General features: G+C 44.7%; 1 protein-coding gene across 10 annotated transcripts in view; it reads right to left on the bottom strand.

Moving 5' to 3' along the window:
* Nucleotides 1-18,502, bottom strand: part of tenm4 (teneurin transmembrane protein 4) — a 649,554-nt gene that overhangs the window by 365,411 nt on the left and 265,641 nt on the right. For all 10 annotated transcript variants that reach the window (XM_045704148.1, XM_045704149.1, XM_045704150.1 and 7 more), the window contains one exon: nt 12,603-12,855. In XM_045704148.1, coding sequence (XP_045560104.1) covers nt 12,603-12,855 — 253 coding nt within the window. The remainder of the gene's footprint in view (nt 1-12,602; nt 12,856-18,502) is intronic.

The following is an 18,502-nucleotide window of genomic DNA, read 5'->3' as shown; positions in this document are numbered from 1 at the left end:
TACTAATGGTTGGATATTACTAATAGTTGGATATTACTAATGGTTGGATATTACTAATAGTTGGATATTACTAATAGTTGGATATTACTAATGGTTGGATATTATTAATGGTTGGATATTACTAATGGTTGGATATTATTAATGGTTGGATATTATTAATGGTTGGATATTACTAATGGTTGGATATTATTAATGGTTGGATATTACTAATGGTTGGATATTATTAATAGTTGGATATTACTAATGGATATTACTAATGGATATTACTAATGGTTGGATATTACTAATGGTTGGATATTACTAATAGTTGGATATTACTAATGGTTGGATAATACTAATGGTTGGATATTATTAATGGTTGGATATTATTAATGGTTGGATATTACTAATAGTTGGATATTACTAATGGTTGGATATTACTAATGGATATTATTAATGGTTGGATATTACTAATGGTTGGATATTACTAATGGTTGGATATTACTAATGGTTGGATATTACTAATGGTTGGATATTACTAATGGTTGGATATTATTAATGGTTGGATATTACTAATGGTTGGATATTATTAATGGTTGGATATTACTAATGGTTGGATATTACTAATGGTTGGATATTACTAATGGTTGGATATTATTAATGGTTGGATATTACTAATGGTTGGATATTACTAATGGTTGGATATTACTAATGGTTGGATATTACTAATGGATATTACTAATGGTTGGATATTATTAATGGTTGGATATTACTAATGGTTGGATATTACTAATGGTTGGATATTATTAATGGTTGGATATTATTAATGGTTGGATATTACTAATGGTTGGATATTATTAATGGTTGGATATTATTAATGGTTGGATATTACTAATGGTTGGATATTACTAATGGTTGGATATTACTAATGGTTGGATATTACTAATGGTTGGATATTATTAATGGTTGGATATTACTAATGGTTGGATATTACTAATGGTTGGATATTACTAATGGTTGGATATTATTAATGGTTGGATATTACTAATGGTTGGATATTATTAATGGTTGGATATTATTAATGGTTGGATATTATTAATGGTTGGATATTATTAATGTTTGGATATTACGAATGGTTGGATATTATTAATGGTTGGATATTATTAATGGTTGGATATTACTAATGGTTGGATATTACTAATGGTTGGATATTACTAATGGTTGGATATTACTAATGGTTGGATATTACTAATGGATATTACTAATGGTTGGATATTACTAATGGTTGGATATTACTAATGGTTGGATATTATTAATGGATATTACTAATGGTTGGATATTATTAATGGTTGGATATTATTAATGGATATTACTAATGGTTGGATATTATTAATGGTTGGATATTATTAATGGATATTACTAATGGTTGGATATTATTAATGGTTGGATATTACTAATGGTTGGATATTACTAATGGTTGGATATTACTAATGGTTGGATATTACTAATGGTTAGATATTATTAATGGTTGGATATTACTAATGGTTGGATATTACTAATGGTTGGATATTATTAATGGATATTACTAATGGTTGGATATTACTAATGGTTGGATATTACTAATGGTTGGATATTACTAATGGATATTACTAATGGTTGGATATTACTAATGGTTGGATATTACTAATGGTTGGATATTATTAATGGATATTACTAATGGTTGGATATTATTAATGGTTGGATATTATTAATGGATATTACTAATGGTTGGATATTATTAATGGTTGGATATTATTAATGGATATTACTAATGGTTGGATATTACTAATGGTTGGATATTATTAATGGTTGGATATTATTAATGGTTGGATATTACTAATGGTTGGATATTACTAATGGTTGGATATTACTAATGGTTGGATATTACTAATGGTTGGATATTATTAATGGTTGGATATTACTAATGGTTGGATATTACTAATGGTTGGATATTATTAATGGTTGGATATTACTAATGGTTGGATATTATTAATGGTTGGATAATACTAATGGTTGGATATTATTAATGGTTGGATATTATTAATGGTTGGATATTACTAATGGTTGGATATTACTAATGGTTGGATATTATTAATGGTTGGATATTACTAATGGTTGGATATTATTAATGGTTGGATAATACTAATGGTTGGATATTATTAATGGTTGGATATTATTAATGGTTGGATAATACTAATGGTTGGATATTATTAATGGTTGGATATTATTAATGGTTGGATATTACTAATGGTTGGATATTACTAATAGTTGGATATTACTAATGGTAATAACTTTTATTCGTGGAATTCTCATATTTGATCATTTTTTCTTTTCTCAGAGTATGTTTGATTTGTATTGGTTTCTCTTTCCATCTCTCGCTCTTTCTCTCTGTCACCCTCTCTTCTCCCTCTCTGACTCTTTCCCTTCCTCTCTCTATCCCTCCGTCCACCATCTGTTCAGCTTCTCCTCCAGGGAATACCTGTGTGGGATTAGTGTTGGAGCTGTACCACGTTTAATCAGTCATTATGCCGCTAACTGTCCTTCCACAAACTGAAATGAACACTCATTTTCCTGTTGACTGGTCACACTGAGCCCACCGTGAGGAGGAAGGAACCGACAGGATGGAGTCCCAAATTGCCCCCTATTAGGGCTGGGACTACTGTACAGTAGCTGGCTGTTCTCCTTGCCAAATTAAGTCCCTAACTCTCCTGTCACTTTCGGTTTTAATTAAAGCTATCGACATTTGGATTAAAATCCCCAAAATGTAAGTCTCAGCTGTATTACTCAAATTGACACCCTTCCAGCCACCACTATTCCCCGTGGAGAAATATCTGTCTGGTTTACATTTCTAAACATCTAGCTGATATCCTTGTGGTTTGGGTAGAAATACTCCTTCCATCCTGTTGAAGCAGTAAAACAGGACCATGAAGCATCACAAAGCATGTTGGAGCTAAACCTGCCACTCGTTGATTTCCCTGTGCTATGGCTGAGGACTGACTGACTGACTGACAGAGAGAGAGAGACTGACTAAGAGACAGACAGACTGACTGACTGACTGACTGACTGACTGAGAGACAGACAGACAGACAGACAGACAGACAGACAGACAGACAGACAGACAGACAGACAGACAGACAGACAGACAGACAGACAGACAGACAGACTGACTGACTGACTGACTGACAGAGAGAGAGAGAGACTGACTAAGAGACAGACTGACAGACTGACTGATTGACTGACTGACTGACTGACTGATTGACTGACTGACTGATTGACTGACTGACTGATTGACTGACTGACTGACTGACTGACTGACTGAGAGACAGACTGGATGACTGACTGACTGAGAGACTGACTGACTGATTGACTGACTGACTGACTGAGAGACAGACTGAGCGACAGACTGACTGACTGACAGACTGACAGACTGATAGACTGACAGACTGATAGACTGACAGACTGACTGACTGATTGACTGACTGAGAGACTGACAGACTGACTGAGAGACTGAGAGACAGACTGACTGACAGACTAACTGACAGACTGACAGACTGACTGACTGACTGACTGACTGACTGATTGACTGACTAACTGACAGACTGACTGACTGACTGACTGACTGACTGACTGACTGATTGACTGACAGACTGACTGAGAGACTGACAGACTGACTGACAGACTGACAGATTGACAGACTGACTGAGAGACAGACTGAATGACTGAGAGACTGAGAGACTGACTGACTGATTGACTGACTGACTGACAGAGACAGACTGAGCAACAGACTGACTGACTGACAGACTGAGAGACAGACTGACAGACTGATAGACTGACAGACTGATAGACTGACTGACAGACTGACTGACTGACTGACTGAGAGACAGACTGAATGACTGAGAGACTGACTGACTGATTGACTGACTGACTGACAGAGACAGACTGAGCAACAGACTGACTGACTGACAGACTGAGAGACAGACTGACAGACTGATAGACTGACAGACTGACTGACTGATTGACTGACTGATTGACTGACAGACTGACAGAGACTGACTGAGAGACTGAGAGACAGACTGACTGACAGACTAACTGACAGACTGACAGACTGACAGACTGATTGACTGACTAACTGACAGACTGACTGACTGACTGACTGAGAGACTGACAGACTGACAGACAGACTGACAGACTGACTGATTGACAGACTGAGAGACAGACTGACTGATTGACTGACAGACTGACAGACTGAGAAACAGACTGACTGACTGAGAGACAGACTGACTGACTGACTGACAGACTAACTGACAGACTGACTGACAGACTGACTGACAGACTGACAGACTGACTGAGACAGACTGACAGACTGAGAGACAGACTGACTGACTGAGAGACAGACTGACTGACTGACTGACTGACAGACTAACTGACAGACTGACTGACAGACTGACTGACAGACTGACAGACTGACTGAGAGACAGACTGACAGACTGAGAGACAGACTGACAGACTGAGAGACAGACTAACTGACAGACTGACTGACAGACTGACTGAGAGACAGACTGACAGACTGAGAGACAGACTGACAGACTGAGAGACAGACTGACAGACTGAGAGACAGACAGACTGACTGACTGACTGAGAGACAGACTGACAGACTGACTGAGAGACAGACTGACAGACTGACTGACTGATTGATTGACAGACTGACTGACTGATTGACTGACTGATTGACTGACAGACTGACTGAGAGACTGACAGACTGACTGAGAGACTGAGAGACAGACTGACTGACAGACTAACTGACAGACTGACAGACTGACTGACTGACTGATTGACTGACAGACTGACTGAGAGACTGACAGACTGACTGACTGACTGAGAGACAGACTGACAGACTGACAGCCAGACTGACTGACTGACTGAGAGACTGAGAGACAGACTGACTGACAGACTGACTGACAGACTGACAGACTGACTGACAGACTGACTGACAGACTGAATAACTGACAGACTGAGAGACAGACTGACTGACAGACTGACAGACTGACTGAGACAGACTGACAGACTGAGAGACAGACTGACTGACTAGAGAGACTGACTGACAGACTGACTGACAGACTGACTGACAGACTGACTGACAGACTGACTGACAGACTGACAGACTGAGAGACAGACTGACAGACTGAGAGACAGACTAACTGACAGACTGACTGACAGACTGACTGAGAGACAGACTGACAGACTGAGAGACAGACTGACAGACTGAGAGACAGACTGACAGACTGAGAGACAGACAGACTGACTGACTGACTGAGAGACAGACTGACAGACTGACTGAGAGACAGACTGACAGACTGACTGACTGATTGATTGACAGACTGACTGACTGATTGACTGACTGATTGACTGACAGACTGACTGAGAGACTGACAGACTGACTGAGAGACTGAGAGACAGACTGACTGACAGACTAACTGACAGACTGACAGACTGACAGACTGACTGACTGACTGATTGACTGACAGACTGACTGAGAGACTGACAGACTGACTGACTGACAGACTGACAGACTGACTGAGAGACTGAGAGACAGACTGACAGACTGACAGCCAGACTGAGAGACTGAGAGACAGACTGACAGACTGACAGCCAGACTGACTGACTGACTGAGAGACTGAGAGACAGACTGACTGACAGACTGACTGACAGACTGACAGACTGACTGATTGACTGACAGACTGACTGACAGACTGACTAACTGACAGACTGAGAGACAGACTGAATGACTGAGAGACTGACAGACTGACTGATTGACAGACTGACAGACTGAGAGACAGACAGACTGACTGACTGACTGAGAGACAGACTGACAGACTGACTGAGAGACAGACTGACTGACTGATTGATTGACAGACTGACTGACTGATTGACTGACTGATTGACTGACAGACTGACTGAGAGACTGACAGACTGACTGAGAGACTGAGAGACAGACTGACTGACAGACTAACTGACAGACTGACAGACTGACAGACTGACTGACTGACTGACTGATTGACTGACAGACTGACTGGGAGACTGACAGACTGACTGACTGACAGACTGACAGACTGACTGAGAGACTGAGAGACAGACTGACAGACTGACAGCCAGACTGAGAGACTGAGAGACAGACTGACAGACTGACAGCCAGACTGACTGACTGACTGAGAGACTGAGAGACAGACTGACTGACAGACTGACTGACAGACTGACAGACTGACTGATTGACTGACAGACTGACTGACAGACTGACTAACTGACAGACTGAGAGACAGACTGAATGACTGAGAGACTGACAGACTGACAGACTGACTGATTGACTGACAGAATGACTGACAGACTGACTGAGAGACTGAGAGAGACTGACTGACTGACTGACTGAGAGACTGATTGACTGACAGACTGACTGAGAGACTGACAGGCACTGACAGACTGACTGAGAGACTGAGAGACAGACAGAGACAGACAGAGACAGACAGAGACAGACTGACAGACTGACTGATTGACTGACAGACTGACTGAGAGACTGACAGACTGACTGAGAGACTGACAGACTGACTGACTGACTGACTGAGAGACTGACAGACTGACTGAGAGACTGACAGACTGACTGACAGACTGACTGAGAAACTGAGAGACAGACAGACAGCCAGACTGAGAGACTGACTGACTGACTGACTGACTGACTGACTGACTGACTGACTGACTGACTGACAGACTGAGAGACTGACAGACTGACAGACTGACAGACTGACAGACTGACTGATTGAGATACAGACTGACAGACTGACAGACAGACTGATTGACAGACTGAGACAGACTGACTGACTGATTGACTGACAGACTGACAGACTGAGAGACAGACTGACTGACTGAGAGACAGACTGACTGACTGAGAGACAGACTGACTGACTGACTGACTGTTAGACTAACTGACAGACTGACTGACAGACTGACTGACAGACTGACTGAGAGACAGACTGACAGACTGAGAGACAGACTGACTGACAGACTGACAGACTGAGAGACAGACTGACAGACTGAGAGACAGACAGACTGACTGACTGACTGAGAGACAGACTGACAGACTGACTGCGAGACAGACTGACAGACTGACAGACTGACTGACTGATTGACTGACTGACAGACTGACTGACTGATTGACTGACTGACAGACTGACTGACTGATTGACTGACTGATTGACTGACAGACTGACTGAGAGACTGACAGACTGACTGAGAGACTGAGAGACAGACTGACTGACAGACTGACTGACAGACTAACTGACAGACTGACAGACTGACTGATTGACTGACTAACTGACAGACTGACTGACTGACTGACTGATTGACTGACAGACTGACTGAGAGACTGACAGACTGACAGACTGACTGACAGACTGACAGACTGACTGACTGAGAGACTGAGAGACAGACTGACAGACTGGCAGCCAGAATGAGAGACTGAGAGACAGACTGACAGACTGACAGCCAGACTGACTCACTGAGAGACAGACTGACTGACAGACTGACTGACAGACTGACTAACTGACAGACTAAGAGACAGACTGACTGACAGACTGACTGAGAGACTAACAGACTGACAGACTGACTGATTGACTGACAGACTGACTGACAGACTGACTGAGAGACTGACAGAGAGACTGAGAGACTGACAGACTGACTGACAGACTGACTGAGAAACTGAGAGACAGACAGACAGCCAGACTGAGAGACTGACTGACTGACTGACTGACTGACTGACTGACTGACAGACTGACAGACTGAGAGACTGACAGACTGACAGACTGACATACTGACTGACAGACTGACTGACTGATTGAGATACAGACTGACAGACTGACAGACAGACTGACAGACAGACTGAGAGAATGACAGACAGACTGAGAGACTGACAGACAGACTGAGAGACAGACTGACAGACTGACTGACTGACAGACTGACAGACTGACAGACAGACTGAGAGACTGACAGACTGACAGACTGACAGTCTGAGAGACTGACAGACTGAGAGACAGACTGAGAGACTGACAGACAGACAGACCGAGAGACTGACAGACTGACAGACTGAGAGACAGACTGAGAGACTGACAGACTGAGAGACTGACTGACAGACTGAAAGACAGACTGAGAGACTGACAGACTGACAGACTGAGAGACTGACAGATAGACTGACAGACTGACAGACTCAGAGACTGACAGACAGACTGACAGACTGACAGACAGACTGACAGACTGAGAGACAGACTGACAGACAGACTGACAGACAGACAGACTGAGAGACAGTGTGGAGCAGCTAAAGACCACACTCCTCTTCAGAGCAACACTCGTCAGCTCTACTGCACACCATGAGGATATCCTAGCCATGAGGAGGAGCAGGCCAGAACAGAGCATGCCACTCTGAATGTTGTTTCACCACAGTTCTGCTCTCTCATCTAGACTGATTATAATTACACAGCCAGATGACACAAAATCTTGCAGCCCGAAGAGCACCCTATTCCCTATATACAGAGAAAGGTGCCTTCTAGAACCTAAAATGGTTCTTCGGCTGTGTTCCGATAAGAGAACTCTTTGAAGAACCCTTTTCACAGAGGGTTCTAAACGGAACAGAAAAGTGTTCTATCTGGAGCCAAAAAGGGTTCTCCTATGGAGACAGCTGAAGAACCGTGCAGTGCACTACTTTTGACCAGGGCCCAAAGGGGACGCAGCCTAAAGAGGCTCTCTCCCTCACTGTCAGGACCATTGACTTCTGACGGGAACACTCTGACGGGAACACTCCGACGGGAACACTCCGACGGGAACACTCCGACGGGAACACTCCGACGGGAACACTCCGACGGGAACACTCCGACGGGTACACTCCGACGGGGACACTCTGACGGGGAACTCTGACGGGGAACACTGACGGGAACACTCTGACGGGAACACTCTGACGGGAACACTCCGACGGGAACACTCCGACGGGAACACTCCGACGGGAACACTCCGACGGGTACACTCTGACGGGGACACTCTGACGGGGAACTCTGACGGGGAACACTGACGGGAACACTCTGACGGGAACACTCTGACGGGAACACTCTGACGGGAACACTCTGACGGGAACACTCTGACGGGGAACACTCTGACGGGGAACACTGACGGGAACACTCTGACGGGAACACTCTGACGGGAACACTCTGACGGGAACACTCTGACGGGAACACTCTAACGGGAACACTGACGGGAACACTCTGACGGGAACACTCTGACGGCAACACTGACGGGAACACTCTGACGGGAACACTCTGACGGGAACACTCTGACGGGAACACTCTGACAGGAACACTGACAGGAACACTGACGGGAACACTCTGACGGGAACACTCTGACGGGAACACTCTGACGGGAACACTCTGACGGGAACACTCTGACGGGAACACTCTGACGGGAACACTCCGACGGGAACACTCTGACGGGAACACTTTTCTCTTAATTCCCAGTGAATCCTAGTATGCAGCCCATTAAGTCAGCCAGCCAGTCAACCAACCAGCCAGTCAGTCAGTCAGCCAGCCAGCTATCCATCCAGCCCACCAGCCAGCCAGCCATCCAGCCCGTCTACTAGCCAGCCAGCCAGCCAGCCAGCCATCCAGCCCGTCTACTAGCCAGCCAGCCAGCCAGCCCGTCTACTAGCCAGCCAGCCAGCCATCCAGCCCGTCTACTAGCCAGCCAGCCAGCCATCCAGCCCGTCTACTAGCCAGCCAGCCAGCCAGCCAGCCAGCCAGCCAGCCATCCAGCCCGTCTACTAGCCAGCCAGCCAGCCATCCAGCCCGTCTACTAGCCAGCCAGCCAGCCATCCAGCCCGTCTACTAGCCAGCCAGTCAGCCATCCAGCCATCCAGCCCATCTACTAGCCAGCCAGCCAGCCAGCCAGCCATCCAGCCCGTCTACTAGCCAGCCAGCCCACCAGCCAGCCAGCCATCCAGCCCGTCTACTAGCCAGCCAGCCAGCCAGCCAGCCATCCAGCCCGTCTACTAGCCAGCCAGCCAGCCATCTATCCATCCAGCCAGCCAGCCAGCCATCCAGCCCGTCTACTAGCCAGCCAGCCAGCAAGCCAGCCATCCAGCCCGTCTACTATCCAGCCAGCCAGCCAGCCATCTATCCATCCTGCCTCATGAAGGGATATCCACTGTCTGGATAGTACAGGACTCATATCTCAGCCATATGATGGTATTATAATGGGATGGACTCATATCTCAGCCATATGATGGTATTATAATGGGATGGACTCATATCTCAGCCATATTATGGTATTATAATGGGATGGACTCATATCTCAGCCATATTATGGTATTATAATGAGATGGACTCATATCTCAGCCATATTATGGTATTATAATGAGATGGACTCATATCTCAGCCATATTATGGTATTATAATGGGATGGACTCATATCTCAGCCATATGATGGTATTATAATGGGATAACCTCATATCTCAGCCATATTATGGTATTATAATGGGATGGACTCATATCTCAGCCATATTATGGTATTATAATGGGATGGACTCATATCTCAGCCATATGATGGTATTATAATGGGATGGACTCATATCTCAGCCATATTATGGTATTATAATGGGATGGACTCATATCTCAGCCATATGATGGTATTATAATGGGATAACCTCATATCTCAGCCATATTATGGTATTATAATGGGATGGACTCATATCTCAGCCATATTATGGTATTATAATGGGATGGACTCATATCTCAGCCATATTATGGTATTATAATGGGATGGACTCATATCTCAGCCATATTATGGTATTATAATGGGATGGACTCATATCTCAGCCATATTATGGTATTATAATGGGATGGACTCATATCTCAGCCATATGATGGTATTATAATGGGATGGACTCATATCTCAGCCATATTATGGTATTATAATGGGATAACCTCATATCTCAGCCATATGATGGTATTATAATGGGATGGACTCATATCTCAGCCATATTATGGTATTATAACGGGATAACCTCATATCTCAGCCATATTATGGTATTATAATGGGATGGACTCATATCTCAGCCATATTATGGTATTATAATGGGATGGACTCATATCTCAGCCATATTATGGTATTATAATGGGATGGAACTCATATCTCAGCCATATGATGGTATTATAATGGGATGGACTCATATCTCAGCCATATTATGGTATTATAATGGGATAACTCATATCTCAGCCATATGATGGTATTATAATGGGATGGACTCATATCTCAGCCATATGATGGTATTATAATGGGATGGACTCATATCTCAGCCATATTATGGTATTATAATGGGATGGACTCATATCTCAGCCATATGATGGTATTATAATGGGATGGACTCATATCTCAGCCATATGATGGTATTATAATGGGATAACCTCATATCTCAGCCATATTATGGTATTATAATGGGATGGACTCATATCTCAGCCATATGATGGTATTATAACGGGATAACCTCATATCCCAGCCATATTATGGTATTATAACGGGATAACCTCATATCTCAGCCATATTATGGTATTATAATGGGATAACCTCATATCTCAGCCATATTATGGTATTATAATGGGCAGCAGACTGTCAGAAGAAGCTGCATTAATTCAACCATCAGGGCCAACAAGTCTACACATTATGTCAATATTAGGGACAGGAGTGTTCCATGATCATGTGTCTTGACAAGGCAAACTCTAGGATCAAGTTAAATGCTGAAGGTTCATAAATAGGGCCCAGAGAAATTCCTGACCAGGTTACACGATCAGGGAACAACTCCTGTCCCTGGTCATTCTATATCAGGGGTCTCCAACTCCTGTCCCTGGTCATTCTATATCAGGGAACAACTCCTGTCCCTGGTCATTGTATATCAGGGAACAACTCCGGTCCTGGAGAGTTACTAGGTGTTCTGGCTGGGCTAGAACATAACCCTGGAGACTCTAGTTCTTCAGAATACAAGAGACCTTGTTGAGACTTGGAAGGGTCGGAGGTGGAATGCATCCCAAATGGCACCCTATTTTCTATATAGAGCTGTATGGTTCCTGGTCTAAAGTAGTACACTATATAGAGCTGTATGGGCCCTGGTCTAAAGTTGTACACTATATTGAGCTGTATGGGCCCTGGTCTAAAGTAGTACACTATATGGAGCTGTATGGGCCCTGGTCTAAAGTAGTACACTATATAGAGCTGTATGGGCCCTGGTCTAAAGTTGTACACTATATAGAGCTGTATGGGCCCTGGTCTAAAGTAGTACACTATATAGAGCTGTATGGGCCCTGGTCTAAAGTTGTACACTATATGGAGCTGTATGGGCCCTGGTCTAAAGTAGTACACTATATAGAGCTGTATGGGCCCTGGTCTAAAGTAGTACACTATATAGAGCTGTATGGGCCCTGGTCTAAAGTAGCACACTATATTGGGAATAGGGTGGCGTTTGGGACACATCATGTGTAATGTTATCGTAGAGTGTAATCCCATACCTGGTCTCCAGAGGAATGTTGCTGTTTAGCAGCCAGTTGTCATGGGCGGAGCCTGAGTCCTGGCCACTCCCCTGGCCCTCAGGAGGGGCGGAGCTGTCTGTGGGGGCAGGGCTTGGGTTGGAGCGGGGCGTGTACTGGCCCCTGTTCAGAGAATTGATGGAGGCAGCGTGGTGCTGGTGGTTAGGGGAGTGGGACATTGACAGAGGCAGAGGAGGCGTCCGTAGCCGAGAGGAGTGGTTCTGAAACACACCGTCTGGAGAAAGACGGGAGAGAAGAAGAAGAAGAAACATGATAATGCTTTAGACGTCTGGGATGTCATTTGACAGGTAGAAAGAGGAAACATATCATTAGATTACATTCGACTTTATTGTATATGTTCTGTTGTTCACAGAAATGTGCTTTTTAAGTATAGAAAATGCACCGCGTTTAAAAATCCACAACAGCAAAAAAAAGAAAGAGAGATGGAAACATGAATGGTTTAATACATCTGTCAGTAGTGTATTCAGTCATTTCCTTTCAAATAGACTCTTCAGACGTCTAAGACGTGGTGTTTTTTTTGTTGTTGGTGAAATGCAGTCAGATACAGAAATGTTCAGAGCAAAAGGTAGAGCTTTTGTAGTGATAAAAGAGATACATTGCAGATGTATGACACTCAGAAGAGATATTCCCTCAGGTTGAACAAAAGGTCTGTGAAGAAGGGTTTCTAAAGTTTACACAAAGTGGCAAAGAGAGAGAGACAGATCTTTACTGTTCACTTTTGTTTATTATCCATTTCACTGGTTTTGGCAACGCAAACAGACCTTTATTTAACGACGTCCTGGGAACAGTGGGTTAAACTGCCTTGTTCAGTGGGCAGAATGACAGATTTTTTTTTTTTTACCTTGTCAGCTCGGGGGGATTCGATCTTGCAACCTTTCGGTTACCAGTCCAACACTCTAACCACTAGGCTACCCTGCCGCCCCAATAAAGCCCCTTGAATTGAAAGAAAGAAAGAAAGAGAGAAAGAGAGAGACAGAGAGAGAGAGAGAGAGAGAGAGAGACAGAGAGACAGAGAGACAGAGAGAGATAGAGAGAGAGAGACAGAGAGAGAGAGAGAGAGAGAGAGAGACAGAGAGAGATAGAGAGAGAGAGAGAGAGAGAGAGAGAGAGACAGAGAGAGAGAGAGAGAGAGAGCTATTTATGGGCCCCCTGCCCTGTTCTTTCTCCTCTCTCTGTCCTGATGGGACCTGGCTGATTAGTGATGGCTCCATTAGCAGCTGTTTATCAAGGAGCTGCAAAGCACCCCAGCTACTCATTCTCTACTAAATCCCCACTATTTCAAGTTCATAATTTCTCCCTAATGACCTCTTCCACTGAATGTCCTGATTTCTGCCTGCAACGGAGCCCTGCGACCAGCGATGGGAGTTAAGCTATTCCACTAGCCCCCAGGGACAGGAGTTAAACTACCCCACTAGCCCCCAGGGACAGGAGTTAAACTACCCCACTAGCCCCCAGGGACAGGAGTTAAACTACCCTACTAGCCCCCAGAGACAGGAGTTAAACTACCCCACTAGCCCCCAGGGACAGGAGTTAAACTACCCCACTAGCCCCCAGGGACAGGAGTTAAACTACCCCACTATCCCCCAGGGACAGGAGTTAAACTACCCCACTAGCCCCCAGGGACAGGAGTTAAACTACCCCACTAGCCCCCAGGGACAGGAGTTAAACTACCCCACTAGCCCCCAGGGACAGGAGTTAAACTACCCCACTAGCCCCCAGAGACAGGAGTTAAACTACCCCACTAGCCCCCAGGGACAGGAGTTAAATTACCCCACTATCCCCCAGGGACAGGAGTTAAACTACCCCACTAGCCCCCAGGGACAGGAGTTAAACTACCCCACTAGCCCCCAGGGACAGGAGTTAAACTACCCAACTATCCCCCCAGGGACAGGAGTTAAACTACCCCACTAGCCCCCAGGGACAGGAGTTAAACTACCCCACTAGCCCCCAGGGACAGGAGTTAAACTACCCCACTAGCCCCCAGGGACAGGAGTTAAACTACCCCACTATCCCCCAGGGACAGGAGTTAAACTACCCCACTAGCCCCCAGGGACAGGAGTTAAACTACCCCACTAGCCCCCAGGGACAGGAGTTAAACTACCCCACTAGCCCCCAGGGACAGGAGTTAAACTACCCCACTAGCCCCCAGAGACAGGAGTTAAACTACCCCACTAGCCCCCAGGGACAGGAGTTAAACTACCCCACTAGCCCCCAGGGACAGGAGTTAAACTACCCCACTAGCCCCCAGGGACAGGAGTTAAACTACCCCACTAGCCCCCAGGGACAGGAGTTAAACTACCCCACGAGCCCCCAGGGACAGGAGTTAAACTACCCCACTAGCCGCAGGGACAGGAGTTAAACTACCCCACTAGCCCCCAGGGACAGGAGTTAAACTACCCCACTAGCCGCAGGGACAGGAGTTAAACTACCCCACTAGCCCCCAGGGACAGGAGTTAAACTACCCCACTAGCCGCAGGGACAGGAGTTAAACTACCCCACAGAGCTCCAGAGTTCCTCTGTGGAGATGGGAGAACCTTCCAGAAGGACAACCATCTCTGCAGCACACAACCAATCAGGCCTTTATGGTAGAGTGGCCAGATGGAAGCCAATCCTCAGTAAAAGGCACATGACAGCCCACGTTGAGTTTGCCAAAAGGCACCTAAAGGACTCTCAGACCATGAGAAACAAGATTATCTGGTCTGATGAAACCAAGATTGAACTCTTTGGCCTGAATGGCAAGCGTCACATCTGGAGGAAACCTGGCACCATCCCTACGGTGAAGCATGGTGGTGGTAGCATCATGATGTGGGGATGTTTTTCAGCGGCAGGGACTGGGAGACTAGTCAGGATTGAGGGAAAGATGAACAGAGCAAAGTACAGAGAGAACCTTGATGAAAACGATTTTGTGCTTTGTCATTATGGGGTGTTGTGTGTAGATTGATGAGGGAATCAATTTTTATCAATTTTAGAATAAGGCTGTAACATAACAAAATGTGGAAAACATCAAGGGGTCTGAAAACACAGTATAATATATATATATATATATGGCTATATTTCAATACACCATCTCAAACATTTCAAGCCATCATTGGGCATTATGTAGCAATTATGTATTGAAATATAGCCATGTGTCAGCCAATCAGCATTCAGGGCTTCAACCACCCAGTTTATAACTTTGTATATATGATAAATAGACTTCAGGGAACCTTTTTATAGAACTTTTTTTTAGAGTGTGAAATATAACTTTGTATTTAATACACCACTTTAAAAGTAAAAATATTCGATTTTTACTGCGTTTTCAGATTTTTCATAATTGTTGTGTTCATTAAAGGGAAAGGTCATATGTTGTTTTAATCCATGTTGGGGCCATATAGACCCAACACAGGGGGAACCATAACCCAAAACGTCAATACAGGTAAATGCATTTTCACCATTGACCTATAGGGGGCGCTACACACTGACCTGAGGCTTTGCTGAAATTGCACTATATCGGCTTTTGTTCATAGCGAAAAAACATATACAAGTGTGCCAACTTTCACGCTTCTATACCAAATTGAACATTTTTCAGCTTATCTCCTGGACTAATAGTACCCAGTGCTGGTGTTGTTAGAAGACTGATCCAGAATCCTTTCTGGCTCTACACCAACAGATAAATAACTGATGTCCTTGTGCACTTCTCACGATGCGTCCCCAATGACACACTAGGGTTCTGGTGAAAAGTAGTATGCTACATAGGGAATATGATGCCATTTGGGACGCGGCCCCCAGTATCACTCTATTTATTACCCTGTCTGCTGGTCCCATTCATCAATCAATGCCTACTTACAGCCTCTACACTACGAGAGACTGTTGCTGCTAGCCGTCTTTATTTCACACATACCCACAACACTAAATTGGCAATTTACAGAGCAGGGGGACTGGAATATAGACAAGGACACGTCCCAAATAACAACCAATTCCCTATCCAGTCAGTCAGACAGACAGCCAGTCAGTCAGTCAGTCAGACAGCCAGACAACCAGACAGTCAGGGAGCCAGTCAGTCAGGCTTTGAGTCATTTCAGATGTTTGGTTGTATGGTCCAGGGTTGTAAAGTCTGATGACAAGTCAACATATTGCTGCCGCAGTCATCCCCCTCTTCAAAGGGGGAGACACTCTAGACCTAAACTGTTATATATATCCTGCCCTGCTTTTCTAAGGTCTTCGAAAGCCAAGTTAACAAACAGATCCCCGACCATTTCGAATCCCACCGTACCTTCTCCGCATGCAATCTAGTTTCTGAGCTGTTCATGGGTGTACCTCAGCCACGCTCAAGGTCCTAAACGATATCTTAACCGCTTTCGACTATGTCAATCACTGCGTTCTTATCAGCAGACTCAATAGCCTTGGTTTCTCAAATGACTGCCTCGTCTGGCTCACCAACTACTTCTCAGACAGAGTTCAGTGTGTCAAATCGGAGGGCCTGTTGTCCGGACCTCTGGCAGTCTCTACAGGGTTCAATTCTCGGGCTGACTATTTTCTCTGTATATATCAATGATGTCGCTCTTGCTGCTGGTAATTCTCTGATCCACCTCTATACATCTGGCCCCTCTTTGGACACTGTGTTAACAAACCTCCAAACAAGCTTCAGTGCCATACAACTCTCCTTCCATGGCCTCCAACTGCTCTTAAACGCTAGTAAAACCAAATACATGCTTTTCAACCGTTCGCTGCCCGCACCTGCCCGCCCGACTAGCATCACTACTCTGGACGGTTCTGACTTAGAATATGTGGACAACTACAAATACCTAGGTGTCTGGCTAGACAGTAAACTCTCCTTCCAGACTCACATCAAACATCTCCAATCCAAAATTAAATCGAGAATTGGCTTCCTATTTCGCAACAAAGCCTCCTTCACTCATGCTGCCAAACATACCCTCAAAAACGGACTATCCTACCGATCCTTAACTTCGGCGATGTCATTTACAAAATAGCCTCCAACATTCTACTCAGCAAATTGGATGTAGTCTATCACAGTGCCATCCGTTTTGACACCAAAACCCCATATACTACCCACCACTGCGACCTGTATGCTCTCGTTGGCTGGCCCTCACTACATATTCGTCACCAAACCCACTGGCTCCAGGTCATCTATAGGTCTTTGATAGGTAAAGCCCCGCCTTATCTCAGCTCACTGGTCACCATAGCAACACACACTCGTAGCACGAACTCCAGCAGGTATATTTCCCTGGTCATCCCCAAAGCCAACACTTCCTTTGGCTGCCTTTCCTTCCAGTTCTCTGCTGCCAATGACTGGAATGAATTGCAAAAATCACTGAAGCTGGAGTCTTATATCTCCCTCTCTAACTTTAAGCATCAGCTGTCAGAGCAGCTTACCGATCACTGTACCTGTATACAGCCCATCTGTAAATAGCCGACCCAACTACCTCACCCCCATATTGTTACTTACCATCTTGCTTTTTTGCACTCCAGTATCTCTACTTGCACATCGTCATCTGCACATCTATCACTCCAGTGTTAATGCTAAATTGTAATTATTTTGCCTCTAGGGCCTATTTATTCCCTTACCTCCCTAATCATCTACATTTGCACACACTGTATACAGATTTTTCTATTGTGTTATTGACTGTATGTTTGTTTATGTGTAACTCTGTGTTGTTGTTTGTGTCACACTGCTTTGCTTTATCTTGGCCAGGTCGCAGTTGTAAATGAGAACTTGTTCTCAACCGGTCTACCTGGTGAAATAAAGGTGAAATAAAAGAAATAAAACTGAAAAAGGGACTGGTGTGGTAAACATACGGCATAGTGTATGTGTGTGCATGCCTATGAGCGCGTGAGGTGTGTAGCATATAGCTAAGCACTAC

This window comes from Salmo salar, chromosome ssa20 (genome assembly GCF_905237065.1).
Source record: "Salmo salar chromosome ssa20, Ssal_v3.1, whole genome shotgun sequence".
NCBI classification, from domain to species: domain Eukaryota; kingdom Metazoa; phylum Chordata; class Actinopteri; order Salmoniformes; family Salmonidae; genus Salmo; species Salmo salar.
The sequence above is the reverse complement of the archived record's forward strand: the minus strand, read 5'-3'. Positions and strand labels throughout refer to the sequence as shown.